Source organism: Asparagus officinalis, unplaced genomic scaffold (genome assembly GCF_001876935.1).
Source record: "Asparagus officinalis unplaced genomic scaffold, Aspof.V1 AsparagusV1_Un93, whole genome shotgun sequence".
Taxonomy (NCBI): Eukaryota; Viridiplantae; Streptophyta; class Magnoliopsida; order Asparagales; family Asparagaceae; genus Asparagus; species Asparagus officinalis.
Genome location: NW_017972359.1, coordinates 156,086 through 181,376, shown reverse-complemented (window position 1 = coordinate 181,376; position 25,291 = coordinate 156,086). Strand labels below are relative to the sequence as shown.

Genomic DNA, 25,291 nt, shown 5'->3' with positions numbered 1-25,291 from the left:
AAAGGTTCTTTTAGCTCCTCCAAGACAAAATTTATCATTCGGGCCCACCAGTCTGTCTCACTTGAATGTACCCATGTCGGAGCCCTGAAATCTTGAGTGGGGAACTCTCCCTTGATGGAGATAAATTTTCTAATGAAGAGCTCCGCTAGCTTAGCAGGTTCACCGACAGGATGTTCCTTTTTGAATGAACCCGGCTTCAAGGCCACAAAATGATTAAAACCAGCCGGATGAGTGCCCCGAGGAGTGATGTGCCCAGTAGCAATGCCTCCTTGGTCCTGAACGAGTTCCCAATCCATTGATCGCGGGATAGAAGCGCACTGATAATAAGAAATCGGCCACATTCGCTCTAAGTTGGGAAGGAAAAGGCGACGGTTGTTGACGGCCCTCAGCCATTTGTAGTTTCCCTCAAACATCCTCTTGGGGTCCATTTTAACGGAATCCCCAAAAAGAAGGACGGTTTCTTTAAAATCTCATGTTCTGTGGTTTCAAATTTAGCATCCGTAACCAAGGACCTGAGAGTCTCGGGGAAAACTTGAGTGATGAGTTTCGCCTGCTCTTTGTTGGTGTCCTGGAATATTGGATACTCTAAGTGAAAGCTGAAAATTGTATTCTTCTCCGCACCTCCCGCATGACCGAAGTAGTGGTTGAAAGAAAGAGGCTCATTGGAGTAGCACACTAGAAATGAAAAAGAAAACTAGTCAGTTGAACGAGGGAGTCTAACTCAAGAACGCAAGGTCTAGACTCGCGTCCAAATTCCTAAATGCAAGGACCAGACCCGCATCCAAATTCCTAAACGCAAGGACTAGACCCGCATCTAAATTCCTAAACGTAAGGACCAGACCCGCATTTAAATTCCTAAACGTAGGGTCCATGCCCGCATACAGAACGCTAAAACGTAGGGTTTCGACCCGCATTCAAAATTCAAAACGCAGGGTCTGAACCTGCGTTAAAATATCATGAACGACGGAGCTAACCATGCGTTCTAAAACCGAGAAACACTGGGGATTATCTCTATGTTCTAATGGTGAAATGCAAACCACCAATCAAGATTGAGGATAAGGAATCTGTCAAAACAACTTACGATTGCCCAAACTTACCGTTAATCGAGGAAATATGAGATGACGGCGCGGCGGTTTGAACATCCCTGGAGGTTTTAGCCGAAGGAGCATCCTGAGCTTGGGCGATCTTCGATTTAGAAGCAATTTTCTTCTTGGGAGCCATTCTAATCGTAGCGCAGAACCTGAGCTTGGGCGATCTTCGATTTAGAAGCAATTTTCTTCTTGGGAGCCATTCTAATCGTAGCGCAGAAGATATAGAATGGTTGATGAATTTAGAAGCAATTTTCTTCTTGGGAGCCATTCTAATCGTAGCGCAGAAGATATAGAATGGTTGATGAAGAATTTAAGAACGAATTTTTTCTTTGTTGAAGCGCCGAAGAAGATGAACAGGAACCCTGTTAAGTGGTCGACAGAAGAGTAAGAAAGAGAAAAGTCGAATGACTTTTTGATTTGACCTCAGTGATCCATTTATATACAGCTGTAGCCGTCAAGTCAGTGTGGGATTCTAGGTAAAATCTCACCCGAAACGTGATTTTCGCGTTTTCAAATAAGGGATTTCAACCTCTGAACGCATCCTCGCATTCAGACGGTCAAACGCATGATTTAGCCATGTGTTTTCGTGCTCGGACTCAGTCATTTGCACTACTCATCCTTTTCGAATGGCTTAACATTCCAACAAAGAGTAATACCGATATTGTTAAAATCATTACCCCAATTGAGCTGATTAAGAAAGGAGATAAAGTGGGTTCCTTTGAGACTGCCTTCTTGGCCAAACTTGGGATAAGGCCCTTCTCATACGGGCTTGTGGTTCTCTTTATCTATGACAATGGATCTGTCTTCAGCCCAGAGGTGCTCAACCTCACTGAGGATGACCTCGTTGACAAGTTCGCAGCTGGTGTTTCTATGGTTACTTCGCTGTCCTTGGCCCTCTCTTACCCAACTCTTGTAGCCGCACCTCACATGTTCATTAATTCCTACAAGAATTTTCTGGACAACTGAATGCACCTCATCGTAGATCGAGTGGAGTATCTTAAAGACCCGAACAAATTCATTGTCATCATTACTCTTGTTTGGTTTGTTAGTAATGACTTGGGCTTTAGCTTGTTTGACTAAGTTTATTGTCATCAAGACGCAAAAGTTACCTTCCAGACAACTAGGTTCATGATGTCTTCGAGGCAGACGAAGTAAGCAATCAGTCAACAAAATTTTGGGATCCAAAGTATTCCGAAAATTTATCCCAGTCAACCGCAAACTTTCGAAAACTTTAGAGGGGGTTCTGTAGGCTGTCTAAAAATCACAATAGATAGTTCACCCCTATCAGACTTCAACCGACAGTTTTGACTAAGAAGGTCACAATCAGACGACTTTCATGTCAACTAAGAAGGGATTACAAGGCAACAATTTCTTCAAATCGAGGTGCGAAACTCATCCCTACATCCCAGAGATTGAGATACAAGTGATTACGTTCCAAAGTCAAAGCAACGCGATCACTACATCTTTAGCTGTCAATGCAGCTCAAACACAGCGCAGACGCAGCACAAATGCAGCTCTAACGCACCGCGTTCACAGCCACTGAACGCAGCACAAACACGGTACCAATTCAACCGTGGACGCAACTCAAGCTCAGACGCTGACGCATCATCCATAAGTATACGCAGGTTTATGCCCAGCAACGCAAAACTTGTGTTTGACCTGTTCAAACCTAATTGTAGCAATCCCGAGACTACTCTTCACCCATGATTTGGGGAGTGGTTTACGTGGGTTGTTATACCCGATTAATGGGACGCCTAAACCCTTATTTAGGTGCGGATTATGGGGGTAATTACACCCCTAATATCCCTATAAATATCAACAAACTCAACAGAGTTCAGGATTAGATTTTTTTTGAGATCAGATCATCCACAAGATCAGCTAAAGGGAGATTCTGGGCAATAAGAAGATCTTGAAGCGTTCTTCAACAATCAAGAATTCAAACACTTGGCATATTAACCGATTATTCGGTTCAAACAACTCTTTTTACAGAGTTTGACACTCGTTCTGAGTTACAAAACTCGTGAAGGGTCCTCCAATTGTTCCAGTGAAACAAGACATTCGGATCGTTAACGGACAGAAAATTCAACGCGAGCATTCGAAGAAGGCACTCCATCGCTACTGTGAAGAACCCAGAATTAAACAAAGGGGAGAATCCAGATCATTCTCCTCTCTCCAGAATTAAACAAAGGGGAGAATCCAGATCATTCTCCTCTCTTTTGTAATCAGAATTCAAATTGTAATTAAGATCGAGAGAATACAAATCAAATTTCTTTCATTTTATTTACTACAAATTTTCCACCAAACACCCCTCTTATGCAAAGTTCTTGAAAGACTTATGCACTAAGAAAAGAACCACCAATGTACCCAAGAAAGTCTTCTTAGCTGCCAACCTTAGTGAAATTTTTTCGAAACCCATGCCGTTAAAATATAAGGACCCTGGTTGTCCCACAATTCCATGCGCCATAGGTAACACTCACATTGATAAGGCACTTCTAGACTTGGGAGCCAGTGTCAACCTCCTTCCTTATTCAGTCTATCAACAGCTAGGTGTAGGAGAACTTAAACCGACAAGATGCACTCTACAATTAGCTGATAGATCCGTGAAAACTCCCAAAGGAGAGGTAGAGGATGTTCTGATCAAGGTTGGAGAGTTCATTTTTCCTGTTGATTTTATTGTCTTGGAAACGTAACCCATTTCCAATCTCAAAAGTCAAATCTCAGTCATTCTAGAAAGACCGTTTTTAGCCACCTCAAATGCTTTGATCAATTGTAGGACGGATCAGATGAAACTATCTTTTGGGAATATGACTGTTGACCTCAATATCTTCAACCTAGGAAGGCAGCCTAGTGACCCATCTGATTAACCCATGGAAGTGAATTCCATTTAGGGAATATCCAGTGAACAACAAGAGGGAGAGTGTGAGTTTGATTCAAGTGCATCTGACTTAATATTTGTGGAGTCTTCTGATGATGAACTAGAGTTAGATCCGCTGGCCAATCATATTTCTACTGTTGGCTGGCAACGAGAACCTTTGGAGATAGAACCCCGAGGCCAGCTTCGCCCATCTGTGGAGGAACCCCCTAAGTTAGAGCTCAAACCTCTACCTGAAAATCTAGAGTATGCCTATTTAGGGGAGAATAAGTCTTTACCAGTCATCATTTCTTTTGACTTAACTACCAGTCAAGAGGAAGCTCTCTTAGATGTTTTAAGAGAGAATAGAGAAGCCATTGGATGGACTATGGCTGATATCAAAGGGATCAGTCCAACCATTGTTCAACACCGAATCCATTTGATAGATGATGCCAAACCTACTAGAGATCCTCAACGTCGGTTAAACCCTGTGATGAAAGAAGCTGTTAGGAAAGACATTCTGAAATGTCTCGATCATGTGATTATTTATCACATTTCTGATAGTTCATGGGTGAGTCTGATCCAAGTTGTTCTAAAGAAATCTGGGATCACTGTGATCCAAAATGAGGCTAATGAGCTGATTCCCACTTGGATCCAAACTGGATGGCTAGTTTGCATTGACTACCGAAAACTCAACTTAGCCACTCGGAAAGATCACATCCCTCTTCCATTCATTGACCAAATGTTAGAGCGCTTAGCAGGACACGAGTTCTATTATTTCCTGGATGGATATTCAGGTTACAATCAAATCCCTATCGCTCCCAAAGATCAGGAGAAAACCACCTTCACTTGCCCGTATGGAACATTTGTATACCGACGCATGCCTTTTGGCCTGTGTAACGCACCAGTCACATTCCAACGCTACATGATCAGTATTTTTTCTAACATGGTAGAGAGATTCCTCGAAATTTTCATGGATGACTTTTCCATTTTTGGTGACACATTTTCCTAATGTTTGCATCATCTTAAACTGGTTCTAGAATGGTGTAGGGAGAAAAATTTGACTCTCAATTGTGAGAAATGTCATTTCATGGTCAAACAAGGTATTGTCTTAGGACATGTAGTTTCCAATAGGGGAATCGAAGTGGACAAATCTAAGGTAGATCTCATTTCCAATCTCCCTCCTCCCAAAACTGTCAAGGATGTCAGATCGTTTCTTGGTCATGCTGGTTTTTACCGACGTTTCATTAAGGATTTTAGCAAAATTGCTAGACCCTTGACCAATCTCTTAGCTAAGGATACATCATTTGTCTTCTCTCCCGAATGTCTCAAAGCTTTTGAATATCTGAAAAAGGAGCTAACCACAGCTCCTATCATTCATGAACCGGACTGGACCTTACCCTTCGAACTGATGTGTGATGCATCTGATTCTGTGATTGGTGTTGTTTTAGGATAACGGTTTGATGAAAAACCACATGTGATCTACTATGCCAGTAGGACTCTGAATGATACCCAACAAAATTACTCTGTTACAGAAATAGAGTTTTTACCTGTAGTCTTTGCCTTGGAAAAATTCAGGTCCTACCTCATCAGTTCCTTAACCAAAGTTTTCACAGATCATACCGCACTAAAGTATCTTTTGAACAAAAAGGATGCTAAAGCACGGCTCATTAGATAGATTCTCCTACTTTAAAAGTTTGACATTCAAATTCTTGACAGAAGAGGAACAGAGAACCCCGTAGCAGATCACCTCTCTCGACTCCCGAATGCACCAACATCAACCGTTCCGATCAATGAGCATTTCCCTGATGAACAACTCCTACAAATCCAATCTGTTCCATGGTTCGCTGACATTGTGAACTACATAGTCATGAACCAGATCCCTTCTCATTGGTCCAAACAGGATAGATCCTATTTTTTCTCCTAAGTAAAATACTTTTACTGGGATGATCCATATCTGTTCAAATACTATCCTGATCAGATCTTTAGGAGGTGTGTTCCAACTGAAGAAACTAGGAGTGTTCTATCCTTTTGTTATGAGCAAGCATGTGGGGGCCACTTTGGCCCAAGAAAAACATCTAAAAAAATTCTTCAATGTGGGCTATATTGGCCCACTCTTTTCAAGGATTCATATGAGTTTTGTAAAACTTGTAACCGCTGTTAGCTTTTAGGGAAAGTCACTAGAAGAAATATGATGCCCTTACAACCCATCTTATTTGTTAAACTTTTTAATTTGTGGGGAATCGATTTCATAGGACCATTTCCAAATTCCTTTGGAAATGTTTACATTCTAGTAGCTATTGAATACATGTCAAAATGGGTTGAGGCGGTAGCTTGCAAAACTAATGACAACAAGGTCGTTGTCAAGTTTTTGAAAGAGAACATTTTTGCACGGTTTGGAGTACCCTGAGCGATCATCAGTGACAACGGTACACATTTCTGTAACCGTTCTTTTGAGGCTTTGATGAGAAAATATTCAATCACACACAAATTGTCAACTCCTTATCACCCCAAACTAGTGAACAAGTAAATGTCACAAACAGGCAGATCAAACAAATCTTAAAAAAAACAATTAATCATAACAGAAAAGATTGGTCTGTAAAATTATGTGATGCTCTGTGGGCATATAGAACAACTTTCAAGGTCAATTTAGGGATGTCACCATACAGACTGGTGTTTGGGAAAGCTTGTCACCTACCAGTGAAGTTGGAGCATCGAGCAATGTGCACGATAAAACAGTTGAATTTTGACTCAGACTCAGCAGATAAGAACAGATTGCTCTAAATAAATGAGTTGGAAGAAATTCGAAATGATGCATACATAAACTAAAAAATTTACAAAGAGAAAACCAAGATTTTTCATGACAAATCAATTTTACGAAAAAATTTCTCTCCAGGACAGAAAGTTTTATTGTACAATTCAAAATTGCATTTTTTTCCTAGAAAATTAAGATCAAGATGGACAGGTCCATTTTTTGTCAAACAAGTTTTTTCGCATGGGGCTGTCGAGATAAAAAAATCCTAAAAATGGTAATATTTTTAAAATAAATGGTCAACGTCTAAAACCATTTTTAGAATTTTCTACGCTAGGAGAGGAAGAGGTGTTGGTTCTTCATGAACCTCATTACCTGTAAAAAAATTTTAAAAAATAAAATAAACTAAAATAAAATAAATAAAAAAATAATTATAATTTTTCTCTCTTATTTGATTTCTTCATCCTCATACTAACAGTAATTACAGATCATTATCATCATTGTTCTAGGTTGATCGAACAAATATAAGTTCTTTAATTCTTATCTGCTTTACTTTGTGTATCAGTGAATTTGCATTGAGGACAATGCAAAATTTAGGTGTGGGGGTGGAAAGTACATATTTTCCTCTTTATTTTATCCTTTTGTTGCATTTTTGACATAATTTTTGTTTAAAAAATATAAAAATATTATCACTTGTCAAATTAATAGAGTTAAGTAATAATTGATCTAATTGATAGATTTTAAATTTTCTAATTCCTAGTTAGTGATATACGCAAGTTCACCTTTTATGATAACTCCAAATAATTTTTTTAAGAAATGATTTTTCAAGTAGTATACTTTACTTAAGCCTTACCTTAGACTTTTAATTAAAAATAATGAAATTTTTGCTTGCTTAACTTAGAGTTGAAAATATTTTTTTCAAGTTATCTTGATTTACACATTTTTTCAGACTATATATACTTACACACATATATATATATATTAAAAAAACTAACCTTATAAAAGAAGAGTGCAAAAAATGGGCACAAAAAAAAACTCTTGAATTTAAGGTGATTCTATCTTATAAAGCCTAAGTTGACTGAGTAATAAAGCCCAAGGAGTATCTCTATACTTAATGACCTAAACCTAATTGGGTTGGGATTCATTTGTCCAAAACTCGTTAAATGGTCACTTAGTAAGCCCGTTAAAATAGAAAACAATCACCAAGAATTAGAGAGTGAAGGAATATATATATATAACACTAACCATTTTTATATATATATTGTTATTTTGTATATATGGTCTTGAAAAACAATTTTTGATCAAGAGACTTAAAAGTTATTTAAAACAAAGAGTTAGCATGTTCTTTTCAAAACTTTTAAATTAAATCTCTAAGATTTGACTTGGTTTTGTATTGCTATAATGAAAAAGATTTTCTAAAAGATTTACATTGGAGTTATATATAAAAACGTTTTCTTGATGATTAACTAGCTTCAATTAGAATGTCTAAATATATCAAAGAAAATTAGTTATTTACTGACTTATTTAACTTGGCAAGTTGACCGAATTTTGTGGGTATATTCACTACAAACCCTCATGGGACTACAACTCATCCACTAGGGTAACCTAGGGGTTTAAAGGCTTGTTGTATGCGCTAAATACAATCACGATTCCTACGAAAGTGAGTTAGGATTTTTTTCTTATTTTCTTTGCTAGAGGACTAACAAAAATTTAGGTGTGGGGGTATTTGATAATCACATTTTATTACAATTTTATACCCTCATTATCTATTTTATATAAATAAATATGTCACTAATAATTGTTTTTATCTTCAAATGCAGGTTAATGAAGAATAAATTCCAAAAATCCCATCTTTCAACAAAGCCCCTTGAGTAAATGAAGAAATGAAGCACAAGAGGAATCAAGAAGCCTATTGGAGAATCAAAATGCCAATTTATCCAAAAGCAAAAGAATCAAGCCATCAAAAGAATCAAGCCATGAAGCCAAATAAATATTTAATAAAGTGTTAAAGCCCAAAATGCCAAGAAAATGTCCAAGGCCCAAGCCCAAGAACAAACACAAGAAGGAAGTTCGGATAGAAATTGGAAAAGAGTTGACATCGATGCCAACATCTATGGGGGCATCGATGCCCATATCGATGTTGGTATTGATACCCCTATCGATGTTGGTATTGATACCATCGTACAGTTAGTTACGAATTAAGGGCTGAAATTTATTATTTTTGGATAAGATTCAAATCCAATGGCTCTCATTCACTGATGTTTACTATAAATAGGGGTAAAGAGTGAGGGGTTAGAGGTGTAAAAAATTTTGTAACTCCATTTGGAGAGGATGGTTACTCTTAATTGAGAAGACCTTTCAAATTTATAAATTTTGTTACAATTAATAAAAAAAAATTCTCCACTTCAAATCTTCTTCTCTTTGTTGGGTGATGATGATGGAGATGAAGAAAAGTTTGAATGTTTGCTTTTCTTTTATTTTTCTCTTTTATTTCTTTTTAGTAATTTTTTTATTATTGCTTATTAGTTAGATTTACATTCATGCTTGTAGTGTAGATTTATTTTTCTTGTTTTTTTTCTTTTTGCACTTTAATTTGTAGAGTAGATTTATTTTCTTGCATTTAATTTTTGTAATTTATTTTGTAGTTTATATTTTAATTCTTTGTTGTTAGATTTATTTCTTGTTCATAGTTTAGATTTTTCTTTTTGTAATTAGTTCTTTTTCTTCTTGCTTTTATTTCTTAAGATGTAAAATTAATTCTTGTAGTAATCTTAGAATTGTATGAAACTAGTCTAGTTTCATTTATATTGTATGAATTATTCTCTTACACTTAAATATTAATGTTTAGAATAATCAACTAGAGAAGTAATTGGTAGAAGAAGAATTTGATAATCTATGCTTATCTTAAATGGTTTGATAGGTTATGCTTATGAATTCTAGGATTATTATCTTGTTATTATTCTTATCATGAATTGTAATTTTAACTTAGATGATAATTTGATAGATTATACTTTTCTTAAATGGTTTGATAGTCTATGCTTAATAAATCTAAATTAAAATATGATAAAAAGAGAATAGTTTGTATTTTATAATTGAGATTAGCTAGTGGATTCAATTCTAGATCTCTCATATCTTTAATTGAATCCTCTATCTTTTGTTTTCTTGATTTTTCTCTTTTTATTCTTGCTTTTCTTTTGTTTTCTTGATTTTTCTCTTTTTATTCTTGCTTTTTATTTTATTCTTTGATTCTTTCTTCTCTCATCTAAAATTCAATTTATTGTCACTTGTATATATTCAAAACAATCACTCATCATATCTCTCTCCATAATCACACTTATTCTTTAATCCTATTTTTGTCATGCACAAAACATAAGAACCAATTCTAATAATCTCTTAAAATCACCTTCCTCGTGGGATCGATACTTTTATACTATAACTTGACACGGTTGTTTACTTGCAACATTTTTGGTACATGTTTATGCCTCATAAATTCCCTTGTCGCCGATCTTGCCGTACTAGAGCGTGAATCCTAAGAGTTAGGGGAGAGGAGGACTAGAGGTGTTTCCTCTTTTGTTGCTACTCAGTTGGAATCTGAGTTGAAGCAGTGGCATGACTCCAGAGCATCCATTGGATGTGATCTTCAGTCACGGGAGAGCTCTGTTACGAAGATGAAGGCTAATCTCTTGAGGAAGGACAAGGCTAAGGCTGAATTACTTAGCTCTTTAGCTTCGGCCGACGAGGAGATAGCTAAACTCAAGAAGGCCTTGAAGTACGCTAAAGAATCTCGTGCTATTCTTGAGGACGACTTAGCTAATGCTAAAGACTCTCGAAGACAAACATTAGAGAAGCTAGAGCCTGCAGAAGAGAAGTTGGCTAAGTTGAGGAGCGCAGCCGCGAAGACACTAGATACATCTAAAGATTCCATTCGGGCTGAGTTGTAGGGTAAATTCGAGCGGAGCTTTGCTGACGATCTCTCTATATTGGAACACCGGATCCTCAGTCACGGATTGTATTTGGAGCGATAGTTTCCACTTTTGTATTTTCATTTTGACTTTATTAATGAAACAAAGTCTTTTACTTAGCACACTCTTCTCTTTATTATGATCATTATCAAGTCCAAGCTCACATCTGTTAAACTGATTGGCCCTGAAGTGTAATTTTGTGTTGCTCTTCATCTGTCATCCCGGTCGCCAGGGCAATTCTCAAGGATGGGATCTGAATTTCTAAGGGTAATATAGCTTCACAACTATATACCAAAGAAAACAGAGTGCTTTCATTGGGGTCCTCACCATTGTGCGGTAAGCCCATAAACATTCACTGAGCTTTTTGTCCTAATCACATTGACTCTTGGAGACAAACTTTTTGAGAAGTTTCACGATGATTTTATTAAAAGCTTCAGCAAGGCCATTAGCTGGTGGATAATATGCCCTTGATGCGACGTTTTGAATTCTAAACTTATTGCAGAACCTCTAGAACCCATGACTAACAAATTGCATTTTGTTGTCGTGGACTATCCGTCTTGGTACACCAAAATGGTAGATAATGTGATGCTTGATAAACTTGATCACGTTTGAAGTCTTGACTTCCTTCAAAGGAATAACTTCTGCCCACTTAAAGAAGTAATCGGTTATTGCTAAGATAAACTGATGTCCTTTGGATGTTGGTGGAGCGATGGGTCCAACAATATCCATCTCCCATATCTCAAATGGCCAAGATGAAGATGTTGGATACAGATTTCCTGGTGCTTGATGAATGAAGTCACCATGGATTTGGCATGCATGACATCGTTTAGCACAATCAACAGTGTCTGCGAATATCTTTGGTCAATAGTAGCCAATTCTTTGGAGTCGATCCCCTAATTTGGCTCCATGCTGGTAAGCACCGCACATTCTATTATGAGCTTCTTTAAGAGCCTCCTGCACTTCTTTTCTGGAAAGGCAGCAAAGTAAGACTCCATCATGCGACCTTCGGTACAAGGTTTAAGAAACTGCATCATAATAGAATCGAAGGGCCTTCCGTTTGATGGTGGCCACTTCTTTAGAATCATCGGGCAGCATCTCATACAAGACATAGTCAATATACGGGAACCGCCAATCCCTTGGTTCGAGCTTAATTAAAGTTGCACATACAATCTCCGCTATTGTCTCACTTGAGCAGTCTTCTAATGGAAATTTGGGGTGATACAAGTCACGGCCCATAATGAATATTGTTATTTCAGCCTTTGGCGGCAATGCCAATGAAGTTGCCAGTGAGACTAAAGTATCTGCATAGGCGTTCTGGACTCGCAGAATGTATTCGATAAAGAAGCATTCGAACTTTTGGGCTAACTCTAATGTTGCGAAATGGTATGGAACTAAATCCTCATTACACACTTTGTATTCTCCCTGGACTTGATTCATAATAAGCTGGGAATCACCGTTAGCCTCGAGATGTCGAATGTTGAGCTCCTCGGCCAACTGCATCCCTAGTAGCAGAGCGTTGTACTCTACTATATTGTTAGTGCAGGGCTTGATTAAGGAGAAACCTCTTAAGATCACATGACCACTTAGGGATACGAGTACTACCCCCACACCAGTGGTGATTCCTCCGTTTGGGTTCTCCCTAGACGCACCATCAAAGAATAATTCCATATTTGCATGACCTCTTGGGTTACGCAAGCTTCGGCAACTTCATCTGGTAAGTCCTCATATAATTTGGAAGAATTAGATATTGGATGATCAGCTAAGAAATCCGCCAGAGTTTGGCCTTTAACAGCCTTTTGAGGCATGAATTGCATGGAATATTACTATAAGAGTATCACCCATTTTGCTAGACGGTAATTCAGTGAAGAGGGTTTCGTCATGAGCACCCTCAAAGGATTTATCTTGGAGATAACATGAATTAATTGTCCGACCAAATAGTGTCGCATCTTCTTAACAGCAAACACTAATGCAAGGCACTCTTTTTCTACCGGATTGTACCGTTGTTCGGCTCCAATCATGGTTCTACTGTGGTAGTAGATTACTTGCTCATGTCCTTAGTTATTGTTCTGGGCTAATAAAACTCCAAGAGAATGATCCATGATTCTCACATATAACATGAATGATTTTCTTGATACTGGGGCTATAAGGACGGGTGGTTGAGTGAGGTATCACTTGATCTCCACAAACGCCTTTTTGGCAGTCTTCATCCTAAACAAATGAGACTAATTTCTTCATCAACTTGGTGAAGGGTTGGCAACGTCTCGAGAGATTTGATATGAATCTCCGGATGTAAGCCAATCTGCCTTGTAAGCCTCTGAGCTCTTTGATGTTTCTCGGAGGTCGCATTTCTTGGATGGCACAAACCTTTTCCGGGTCGAGGGAGATCCCTTTAGATGTGACTATGAATCCCAGGAATTTACCACTAGCTACCCCCAAGAACGATTTAGTCGGGTTCATCTTCAGTTGATGTGCTCGCATAATATCAAACATCATTTTCAGATCTGCAAGATCATCGCCTTTGTTTTGGCTCTTCACTGCAATATCATTCACATAGCCTTCAATATTCTTACGTAGATGTTCATGGAAGATTATATTCATTACACGTTAATAGGTTGCGCCGGCGTTCTTCAATCCAAAGGGCATCACTGCGTAGCAATACACTTCTAATGGTGTTTTGAAAGCGGTTTGCTTTTCGTCTTCAGGGTGTATTTTGATTTGGTTATACCCTGAAAACCCGTCCATAAAGAACATTCTCTCATACCCACAAGTATTGTCGATCATGACATCTGTGATGGGGAATGAAAATTCGTCTTTCGGACATGCAGCGTTTAGGTCATGAAAGTCGATGCAAATTCGGACCTTTCCATTTTTTTGCACACATGAACTATGTTAGCCACCCGTTAGGATGTTTATCTCTTTGATAAAGCCCGAGTCGATAAGCTTTTTGACTTCTGACTCAATCGCCTCCATGATCTCTGGACGGAATTGACATTGTTGTTGTTTAACAGGCTTCACATCCGGATTGATGTTAAGACGATGCATGGCTATTTTAGGATCAAGACCAGACATGTCTTTATAATTCCAAGCGAAGACATCTATATATTCTCTGATGAGAGATATGAGGTCTTTTTTCTTGGATGGTGATAATTTCTCGCTTATGAAGATTGGCTTGGGATTGATTTCATCCCTCATGTTGACTTGGATTACCTTATCTTTTGTGTGCGGCTCACATTGTTTGAAGCACATGTCCCATAAAATGTTAAGGCATTTGATCCAAGGGTCGTTGATTGACTCAATCAACTTCTCACCATCCTCTTCTACATCTTTATATGGATGACTAGCCGAAGTCATGTTCACAGACATGTTTTTAAAGAATGTTCCAATGCCCACATCAGATTCCTACGATGATGTTCCGGATGAATGGTCTTACCATAAACAATCATCGGCTTCATTTTTTGAAAGGGGAGGAGTTGAAACATAACTTAACCCTCTTCCAGTTTTATGATAATAATCACGAGGTTTTCCTTCTGGAGTGAAAGATTGAATTGGTGTTCATCTTCCTTTCCCGAAGTTTAAACCTTCATGTTTGTCAAAGTCATAACCCATTCTTCTCATTAGATGGATGGAATTAGGTTTATGATAATAAAATTGTGGGATCCCATGATCTTTATCTAAACTTTCCCACTTGGGTAACTCAGAGTTGACTTTACCAAAATAGATTAGCTTTTGACCTTTCTTTTTAGATGAGACCATGAAAAAGGTTTTCTGCACATCTTCCATCTCTTCGAATGTAGCGAAGGATGATTTGAGCGGTAAATCAAGTGATGTCTCGGCATATAATGTGTGCCATGGATCTATACTTGCATCTGTATATGTCTCTGTTTTCTCACATTCAGAGGACACATTAGACAAGTAAGCCAAATTGAAATCTTCATTAATGTACCACTTTCCATCACTCGGTACATCATTATTATTGAGCTTATTTTGGATCATTACATTCAAATCTAACTCCAATGGACACTCTTCCTTGGGCTTGGGCTCGATGTCCTCTTCATTGCCACTACCGACAGCTTCCTTCAGTTGCTCTGGCTCTTGGGAGTCCAGATAAAAGACTGAGTCGGTATGAAAATTCTTCAAACCTCTAAAAGGTTACTTCTCTGCGATCAGGGTTTTGACTTCTCCTTTATCATTAGCATATTTTATTACCTGATCAAGGGTAAACGGGACGATATGGTTCGTATGAATCCAGGGTCGTCCTAACAATAGATTGTAGGATGTGTCCGCATCTATGATGTAACAAGTTTCCTCTGATTTGAGATCTCCTATTTGGCACCTGAATTTGATTTTGCCGAAGGGTTGGGTGCTGTTAGCGTTGAAGCCAAAGATGGTAGTCTGGGTAGAACTCAATTGATGCAAAGGAATCCCAAGGACTTGCATAACTTTGTACGACATAATGCTGAGTGCAGAGCCCAGATCGACTTGAACACGACTGATCTCAGAGGACCCAATATACCCTGTGTAATACAGTGGTCTATCATACATGTGTTTGATTTGCATATCTTCTTGTGTGAATGATATGCATGGCAAACTTCTCGCAGCTTGTAAGCATTGTGCGACGGATTGTTCTTTTGTAGCTTCTGGGACTGCAGGAACTTGTGTTATAAAGCTCTTTGTGTCCATTAAAGCTTCAATCAGGGCCTCCCTCGTGGTCTTGGACAGTCGCAAGAGCTCATATAGGGTAATCCTGGCTGGAATATTGGCCAACTATGTCATAACATTGAAATAGAAGGGAGCGTTTGATCCTTCAGCTCCTTGAAGAAGATTTTTATTATAGCGGAGTTCTTTCTGTTTCCCTTAGTCTGTAGGTTTCTTAGGGGCAGAACCCCCAACTTCTTCAGCCTATTCTTCTGCTCCTTGACTGACTTGATCATACTTTTTCAAGTATGTCTTTCCTGATCTAGTACTTGGATTAGCTTCTTGTTGGGCCACAAGAATCTCTTTCTCCTCATCCGAGTTGGTAAGAGGGATGAGATGATCATCATCTTCGTTCATAGAGGGGATAATCACATTTGAGGATTTAGCCTTGTTCCTCTTTTTTTTTGCTGATGTGCTTGCTAATTGTTGGTCTTCAAGCAAATCGGGATGGACCCACATTATCTCTCCTTTCGGAGTAGTAAGAGGTACCAACCCTTTCCCTTTCTGACCATGTGGGTTAATATTCTTTAGGTGTAGCTCTCCCTTGGGCATAGGGATGGCACCGTTAGGAGTTGCAATGGGTGGAAAGTCTTTGAATTGCACCGATGTCATATTGGTAGAAACGGTCTTCTGTTCTGGCATCAACTTGAGCACATCGGCGTCGACCAGTGCTTGCAAGATATCCTTAAATATGTACTCATTAGCCTTATAGTTATGAGCCTACTCCTTAATCTTGTTTTGATGATTACAAACAATTTCTAACATTGTGCATCGAGTGCTTGGATTTATTTTGTTAGGTAATCTACACAAATATCTTAATTGGAGGTTGGATGGAATCGAGAATTCACGATCATATCCATTGGAGGATGGAAGGAATAGTGGAGTGAAACAATTTCAAGTCAAGATCCAAGATCAAGCTTCATCTGCAAAGTTTACCAAGATGAGCTCAATTGAAGATCAAGATTGCTTAGGTAAATTAGTTTAGGTGTTATATTATGTGTGTTTAATACTTCAAGCTCAATATCATATACACACACAGTTTATTGGTTTATCCGTTTTTTGGTTTATCCATAAACAAAGTTTTTACAAGCAAATAGATATATATTCATATACATACATATTTGTTTTCATGTGGATAAGTTGTTTTGGTATTATAGATATGAAACAATAGTTATATTCATATACACTTTCTAACATCTTTTCATGTGTGTTTAATACTTCAAGCTCTTTGTTTTGATGAGTTTTCATAAATGGGAAATAAAATTTGAAAAATTATTTTTCTAACATATTTTATTACATGTTTATAACTATTTTCCAAATTTTATCATTTTTGGAGTTGATTTATTATATCAAATTGATTTTACAAAATCGGGTGTTTTAGTAGTTTTCAGAATCTAAAATATCTATGTTCAAATATTTATTTCTCACAAATGATAAGTGATATTTTAGAAATTATTTCTCTAAAATGTTTATCTACATGTATAAAAACCTCTCTCAAAATTTTACTATTTTTGGAGTTGATTTGATATTTTTAATTGATTTTATAAAGTCAGCTAAGCAAAAATTTTATGAACTGACAAAACCTGAAACTATCTGCTGAGTCGACTTATAATTCAACTTATATGTAATAAGTCGACTTATGTACTGTATAAGTCAACTTATATGATCTTTTTAGCTTGTAACGGCTAGTTATAAGTCGATTTATGTACTATAGCAAGTCGACTTATAACACTGTAACAGCTAGTTTTCCAGAATGCTGAATTTTCGGGTTTTTTTTTATCTTTTTCCTTAGTTTTTCTTGGTTTTTGGGGTTTGTTTCATGAGCCTATATATACCCCATGCCCTCTAACTTCTTAGATCACCAAGAGTGTTTTAAAAACAAGTTTAATGATGTTTAATTTTTGGTTTAAGTATGTTTACAAGTTTTGTTTGTGAAGAGATTTTCACAAGAGGAAGAAGAGATCATCCATTCGTGTTTGGGCTTTCATCTCATCTCTTTCACAAGAGGAAGAAGAGATCATCCATTCGTGTTTGGGCTTTCATCTCATCTCTTTCACTCTTGTTATCATTGGAGAAGTTTTCTAAACTCAATCTCTATCATCTCTTTCACTCTTGTTATCATTGGAGAAGTTTTCTAAACTCAATCTCTAGCTATTTATATGTTTGTTTATCATTTCCATAAGCTAGACTTTAATTGAGTTTATATTTGATTTACTCATGGAACACACACACCCCTTGAGCTTTTAGTATTTCACATTAAGTATAATTTGGGTTGTGGTGAGTGGTGCTTGAGTGTGAGCTAAATTGAGTTCTCATCCATTATAGAGAAAAAACCTTGTAATTAAGCATTCATTGTGAGATCACGTTGTAATACACTTGTGCACTGAGAGGAGTGTGTGGTGAGAAACGGGATCGATTCCAAGTGGAGTGGCATCGATAGTAAAGCTTAGGGAAAGGTTGTAAATCTGAGTACTTGATGAAGGCGACACGGGCTAGAGACTAATACTTAGAGGGTGTAGAGTGTGATTGTAAGAGTGTGAGTTGTGAAAGTTTACGATGAGCTAGAAAACTAAGATTGTAAGGTGTAAACATTTTTGGATGAACGTCAAAAACCCATTATGATAGTGGATTCTCCCCGAGAGTGGGGAGCAGAGACATAGGTCAGAAGGACCGAACTCCGTGATTATTTTTTTGTGTTTGCTTTGGTTATTTGCCTACTATCGTGTTTATATCGTTTCATGTTTATTTCACCCTTGTGTTAAGTACATATCCTTGCATATATCTCATTGAATATTATACTTGCTAGGATAATTTGTTAATAAGTTTTATATTGGCATTAAATCGGATTAGCTAATATTATCCTATTCACCCCCAGGGCACTTTCAATTGGTATCAGAGCTTGGTGCTCTTGATTTGTGGCTTAATCGCCTAGAGTCAAAGATCCATCTTTTCTTACTAATCTAGTTTTGATTGTTTTTCATATTGCTTGCATTATATAATCATGGATATGCATAGTGCACCTAGCTTAGGTTATGCTATTAATGTTACTCTTAGATTAGATGGTTTTTCCTATGCCTAATGGTGTGTTAGATTTAAACTCTTTGTTTGATCTAGACACTTCGATTTATGGAAAATTATCGGCTGTGCTTATATTGTGCCCACGTTGGAGAAATCCAAGTGGAGCAACCATGATTATAAAATGTTTACAATGAATAAGCTCTTGTTAGAATTTTTTCTTAATGCTTTTGACTCATCGTTTTCTAACAAGCTTGATTCATTTGATAGTGCTTACACATTGTGAAAATTCAAAGAAGCACATCTAGGGGACTTGGAGGAGATTCGACCTGCTTTGGCGGAATCAACTTCAAGTAAGGTTGGAGCATCATCATCATGCACTCGACCACTAGGCGATAGCCCTAGTATGGTATGCGATTCGGATTTTGAAAGTAAACTTTCTATTAAAGAACTCACATGTGCATATGATAGATTAATGCATGCCTACACTAAGTTGCATAATAATTTTATTGATTTAAAAAGAAAGCATGTTAACTTGAAATCCGATCATGAGTTGCTAGCTTCTAAACTTGATGTTATTGCTAAAGAGAATGTAATATTAAAAGAAAACAATGAGAAATTAAGTTTGGAAAATAAAAAATTAACCACGTCTATGACTAGCTTAACTCGATAAAAACAATGCCATATTAGAAGTAGAAACCACTAGAAATGAATTAAATTCATTTATAAATAAGTATGTTTGCTCTACTTTTAATGTCAATGCTAATATGCCTAATGATGAGTTGAATCAAATGAAAAATCGTATATCTTCTCTAGATTCAACCCTTAATTCATGCATTGATAAACATAAGAAGCTTGTGAATATGTGTGCTAAGTCTCATGCTACTACTTCTAAACATCCCATACACCATGCACACATATATAGCAAAGTTTATAAATGTTCTATTTGTGACCGAAAAGACCATTTAGCTAAATTTTGTTATGATGCACACAAACATAAAAATATTAATACTCCATGCGCATCCAACAAAGTTTCCTCATCACACACACATGCACATGCACCCATTGTTCATCATAACCATGCTCGTGTGTTTAAGTGTGAATATTATGGTAGATTTGGTCATTTGGCCAAATATTATTTTGATTTGAAAAAGTTTTCACATTTGCAAAATAATTTTAGAAGACTATTTTTGTTTGTAAATGTTTCACGTGCATAAATTGATGGTCAACATAAGCAAGTGTACTCGTTCCATTGTATATATTACAATCGAAAGGGTTATTTGAGTGATTATTGCTATGACTGATCCCGTGCACTAAATATGCCCAAATGAGTTCATAACCCTAGGGTTTTGAGCTTAAATGATAGGGGTCATGTCCCTAAATCTTTCGGCACCAAAAATGTTTGGGTGCCAAAACCTTTTTGATTTTTAAATCAATATTTTTTTTGTGTTTTTGTTTTTTCTTTTTTAGTTTTGAAAAATGTGTTTTGAAATTTTTGAATATGTAAACAAAAGTATTGACTTAAAAGTATTGACTTAAAAGTATTAACATATAATTTACTTTTGTTTTTATTTTTATTGGCTTAGATTTTAATTTATGATTTTATTTGATTGATTTAATTTTCATTTGAAATTTCATGTTTGTCATGATTCCCATGGCTCTCATGATTTGTTTTCAATTGAAAATATTTTTTCATAATTCTTAAAACATAAGTCATGATTGATTGAGAACACATACATATTTATTATTAGAAAATGGTATCTCAATATATAAACATTAAAACAATATATAAATTTATGAAATCAAAAGAGTGGAAAAACATGTATGTTTTTCCACTCTTTTGATTTCATAAATTTATATATTGTTTTAATGTTTATATATTGAGATACCATTTTCTAATAATAAATATGTATGTGTTCTCAATCAATCATGACTTATGTTTTGAGAATTTATAAATTTTTGGTTTTTGATTTTGATTTTTTGAAATTTTTTTAATGTTTTAGACCCTTGTGACACTTTTCTCTTAATGATACATATGTAAGTGTTTATTTGGTCTCTTTGTATGTGAGTTATGATTAGCATGTTTTTATACTTACTCACATGTTTGCCTTAGCCTTCATTGCATATTTTCTTTGTGGCATTTTGATAGGGGGAGCTTACTTCCCTATATTTGTTTTATACTCACCTATACTTATTTGTAGGGGGAGCTTTCACTCTCTTCATTATTATTTGTTTTCCCTATTTTGATGTTGACAAAGGGGAAGAAACAAGTCTATTGTGAGTATATCTTGCTTTGGTTTATGCATGAAGATTTTACTTTTACATATTCATAAAGGTTCATGTATATTTTATATACTCTTTGTGTAGATTGTTTGTCATCATCAAAAAAGTTTGTTTGTCATCATCAAAAAGGGTAGATTGTTAGCCTTATGGTTATGAGCCTACTTCCTAATCTTTTTTTGATGATTATAAATAATTCCTAACATTGTGCGTCGAGTGCTTGTATTTGTTTTGTTAGGTAATCTACACAAATATCTTAATTGGATGTTGGAAGGAATCGAGCATTCACGATCATATCCATTGGAGGATGGAAGGAATAGTGGAGTGAAATAATATATTTCATGTCAAGATCCAAGATCAAGCTTCATCCGCAAAGTTTACCAAGATGAGCTCAATTGAAGATCAAGATTGCTTGGGTAAATTAGTTTAGGTATTATATTATGTGTGTTTAATACTTCAAGCTCAATATCATATACACACACAATTTACTGGTTTATCTGTTTTTTGGTTTATCTGTTTTTTGGTTTATCCATAAACAAAGTTTTTACAAGCAAATAGATATATATTCATATACATACATATTTGTTTTCATGTGGATAAGTTGTTTTGGTATTATAGATATGAAACAATAGTTATATTCATATACACTTTCTAACATCTTTTCATGTGTGTTTAATACTTCAAGCTCTTTGTTTTGATGAGTTTTCACAAATGAGAAATGAAATTTAAAAAATTATTTTCCTAATATGTTTTATTACATGTTTATAACTATTTTCCAAAATTTTATCATTTTGGAGTTGATTTACTATATCAAATTGATTTTACAATAGTTATATTCATATACACTTTTATATGTTTAGATATTTTATCATATTTGTTTACATATTTGTTTTCATATGGATAAGTTGTTTTGGTATTATAGATATGAAACAATAGTTATATTCATATACACTTTTATATGTTTCATATTCTATTGTATTTAAAAAAATATTGTGTTTTTAGACTATAGACTTAATAATAATATTTCATATCTAGTTTATGAAGTCTATTTTAATCATTTCATAATGTCTCAAAACATGGTTGAGTCAAAATGTCAAATTTCAAGTGTATTGAGTTTTTATGTTTTGGACTAGTTTTGTAAAATGATGAGTTTTCACAAATGGGAAATGCAATTTGAAAAATTCTTTTTTTTAACATGTTCTATTACATGTTTATAACTATTTCCTAAAAGTTTATCATTTTTGGAGTTGATTTACTATGTCAAATTGGTTTTACAAAATTGGGTGTTTCAGTAGTTTTTAGAATCTGAAATATCTTTGTTAAAATATTTATTTCTCACAAATAGGAAGTGATATTTCATAAATTATTTCTCTAAAATGTTATATACATGTATAGAAACCTTCCTTAAAATTTCACGTTTTTTAGAGTTGATTTTGTATTTTTAATAGCATCTCTTTGTTGGATGTCCAAGCATTCTATGATAACGACAGTAGTTGGGATCGTCCACTTTTCCTACCTCTTCCGGTCTCTTTATTTCAGGAAGCTTCAACTTATTGTTCTTTGAAGTAGCTGGAATAAGGTGTCTACATGGTCCTCTTTGAAAGAGTACTGCTTGGGTGCTCTTGGTTGACTCGATGCCTTACCTTGCTTGGCAGGTGGCGCTCGAGTACTGGTATCAGTAGTCAAAGTATCTTTTCCCTTTTTTCGGGGAGTATTGCCTTGACTACGTTGCACTGGCTGCTTATATTTGCTTGTATCTTCAGCTCTAACTCAGGCAATAATTTCTTATGCTTTTTCTCCTTGGGAGACGAGTTGTTTCCAGGAGCAACATTCTGCAACCCCCATTTGAGCCAAGTGATGGGTCTGTAAATTATGCTAACATGTTTCCACTAAAGTAGATTGTGTCATGCCCGACGAACATTGCAAAGCTATGCTTCAGAATATCTCGACGAAGGCTTTGATAGACTCTCCCTTCCTTTGTTTGGTAGCAAGAAGGGTAGGGACGGAGACCTCAGTGTCGTCTTCGAAGAATCTGACCAGGAATAACCTCTCTAGATCCACCCACTTCTGAATAGATCCAGCATGAAGTTTTATAAACCATTAAAAGGCAACCCCCTTGAGGGTGCCAATATACAAATGAGTCAATATGACATCGTTTGATATCACATCTCCAGTCTGTGACTTGAAATAGTAGATATGTTGGTTCGGTGACCTTGTGTCATCAAAAGCTTGTAGAGTCGGGGTCTTAAATTTTGATGGATAGGGAGTTGCATCCCATTCAGCATGATAAGGGCTCACAACTCCTTCTTGGAGCTCACTTCTGTTGGCAATGGTATTGAGGCGGGCTTCCGATTCTTCCATCTTGGCTGATTGAGGATTCTGTTCATTCTCGACATCTTTTTCCTCTTCAGAGGAAAATTCTACGTGATGAGTTTCTTGATCAGCAATCTCATTCACTTTTTGTTTCCCCTTCGATGTGGACGATCCTCCTTTCCATGAGGATTCATGCCAGAGTGATGAGTTAGCTTTTTGCGACCGGGCCCTATTTGCAACGATTTGAGCCATCAAGGCTCGGAGTTTATTGATAGTCTCTTGTTGGGCCTTGAGCATGGCCTACTGCTCGTCTAGTCTCTTTGTGACATCATCAAGATTCCCTGCCATGTAGGTGAAGCTCTCATGTTCCACAAAAGAACTTGATGATTGAGATTCCGCGATGGCTGCATATTCATCATCGGAATTGATTCCTATGGCTAACCTCCGATAGTTGACAGGGGGAATGGCTCCCGTTCGCGTCCGAGTGGGAATTGATTCCTATGGCTAACCTCCGATAGTTGACAGGGGGAATGGCTCCCGTTCGCGTCCGAGTGTGATGATAGATTTCTTCAAACTCATTTGCGATTTCTCTAACGCTTGGAGAATAATTCATCTCCGATTCATAAGAACTATAGATTGACGATTTCCCTTAGCCAATCATATTGATAGTGACTTCAGGATATTCGACCTCTGTTGCTTTCTTCTTGTAGTGACATCGTCGCTTGTTAGGCCGAACAACATTCGTTAATCGGTCGAACACCGACCGTCTCGACACAGAAGTACAACATTGACATTCCGAGAGGACCGCGGAAATAAGTCACTCACATTGGCATGAATGAGGGGCTTGTTGCACCGGTCTTTCTATCGACAAAAGCTCCATTAGATCAGAGACTTGAGGAATGTCCCCCACTGAACATGAGATCTGAATTGGAACCCCCTGCCCAATAGTAGGCGGGATTGGTTCTTGATGAAAATGGATCTTAAATCCATGATGGTCTTTTTGAACATGAAGAATCACATCACATTCTAGAGAATGAACACGAGGGTCGCATTTAGCATTGGAAACGCGAGAGCCGCGTTTTGCTTGAGGAACGTGAAGGTCACGTTTTGACTGAGTAACACAGGACTAAGGTATGCGTTTGGCTGGTGAAACGCTCCCCTGGGGGTCATGCTTTGATGGACCAATGCAGACCTAAGGTCCACGTTCTGTTTGTGAAATGCTTATAGCGTGTGTTCTAGTGCACGAGTCATACCTAACACAAACACATATCTTACATTGATCCAAAAGTATGACAAAAACATGTCTTACATTGATCCAAAAGTATGGCACTTACACAAATTATAACACAAAACTCATGCATATTTGTAATATTTTGCTTAGAATATAAAGGCGATTTAGTCTACGATTGTGACCATACTGTTGACATCTACTACATCTTAACTCTTTATGGGGATTCAATCCTGAAGGAATGTGTTTTGTTTTTGATCTTTCACAAAGAATTGTTGTTGTTGGCAGTTAAATCACCATATTTTTCATCATCTACATATGGCTTGTTATCATCAGGAATTGGGTATATACGAAAGGAGTAGCATTTGCGCTATGTCTCCACACTAAAGTAGTGAGAAATATAGGAGTAAAGAATATTGTTATTTTGTCGAATTACTGTAGCCACATGTTTGTAAGGTAGCCCGACTGCTTGCTATTCATGACAAGTACATGTGCGATCATTCAAATCTACTTCTACGGTGGGGAAGTCATACACCTCGTACCTTCTTGTAGTAAGAGTAGCATAAAGACAACGTGATTGCTCATTGATATAAATGATGTGCTCTTTCATAGTAGAAACAAATGTTGTGGTCCACTTGTGAGATGTCTCCTGCTTTACAAAACTCATCTTCATCATTTCCTTACGAATATTATCAATTGTGATTAAATTGATAATTTCATCATCCAACATACTAAAATAGAAGTCAATGCCTGAAATGAATAAACTGAAGTTTCAACAAGTCTATTTCATCATCCAACATACTAAAATAGAAGTCAATGCCTGAAATGAATAAACTGAAGTTTCAACAAGTCTCAAATACATAAAGTCTGAATAAGAGGGAAGTCAATGCCTGAAATGAATAAACTGAAGTTTCAACAAGTCTCAAATACATAAAGTCTGAATAAGAGGAAATAAGGCACACAGCCTTTACAACTTCTAGAAATAAACTCTTAAAATGTCTAAACAAAAGCCTACAATAGAGCTCAAAAGAAAGATATAACTATAATAGAATAGCTGAAGCTAAAGTGCCTTGCCATCAACTTACGACTCTCCGAGCTCCTGGC

The 25,291-nt window shown here is 36.6% G+C and overlaps 1 protein-coding gene across 1 annotated transcript; it reads left to right on the top strand.

Annotated features, from left to right (window-relative positions):
• The first annotated feature begins 1,667 nt into the window (after nt 1–1,667).
• LOC109827214 (60S acidic ribosomal protein P0-like) lies at nt 1,668–10,635 on the top strand. Its single transcript, XM_020394177.1, has 2 exons — nt 1,668–1,964; nt 10,279–10,635. Exons 1-2 carry the CDS (start codon nt 1,668–1,670, stop codon nt 10,633–10,635), a joined length of 654 nt encoding a protein of 217 aa, XP_020249766.1.
• Nucleotides 10,636–25,291: the final 14,656 nt, after the last annotated feature.

Excerpts from the sequence above, each read along its gene's own strand:
- LOC109827214 (XM_020394177.1), top strand. The coding sequence starts at position 1,668 with ATGTGTTTTCGTGCTCGGACTCAGTCATTTGCACTACTCATCCTTTTC. Across the intron at positions 1,965-10,278 it reads TCGCAGCTGGTGTTTCTATG|TTGGAATCTGAGTTGAAGCA; the intron begins GTTACTTCGCTG and ends GTTGCTACTCAG.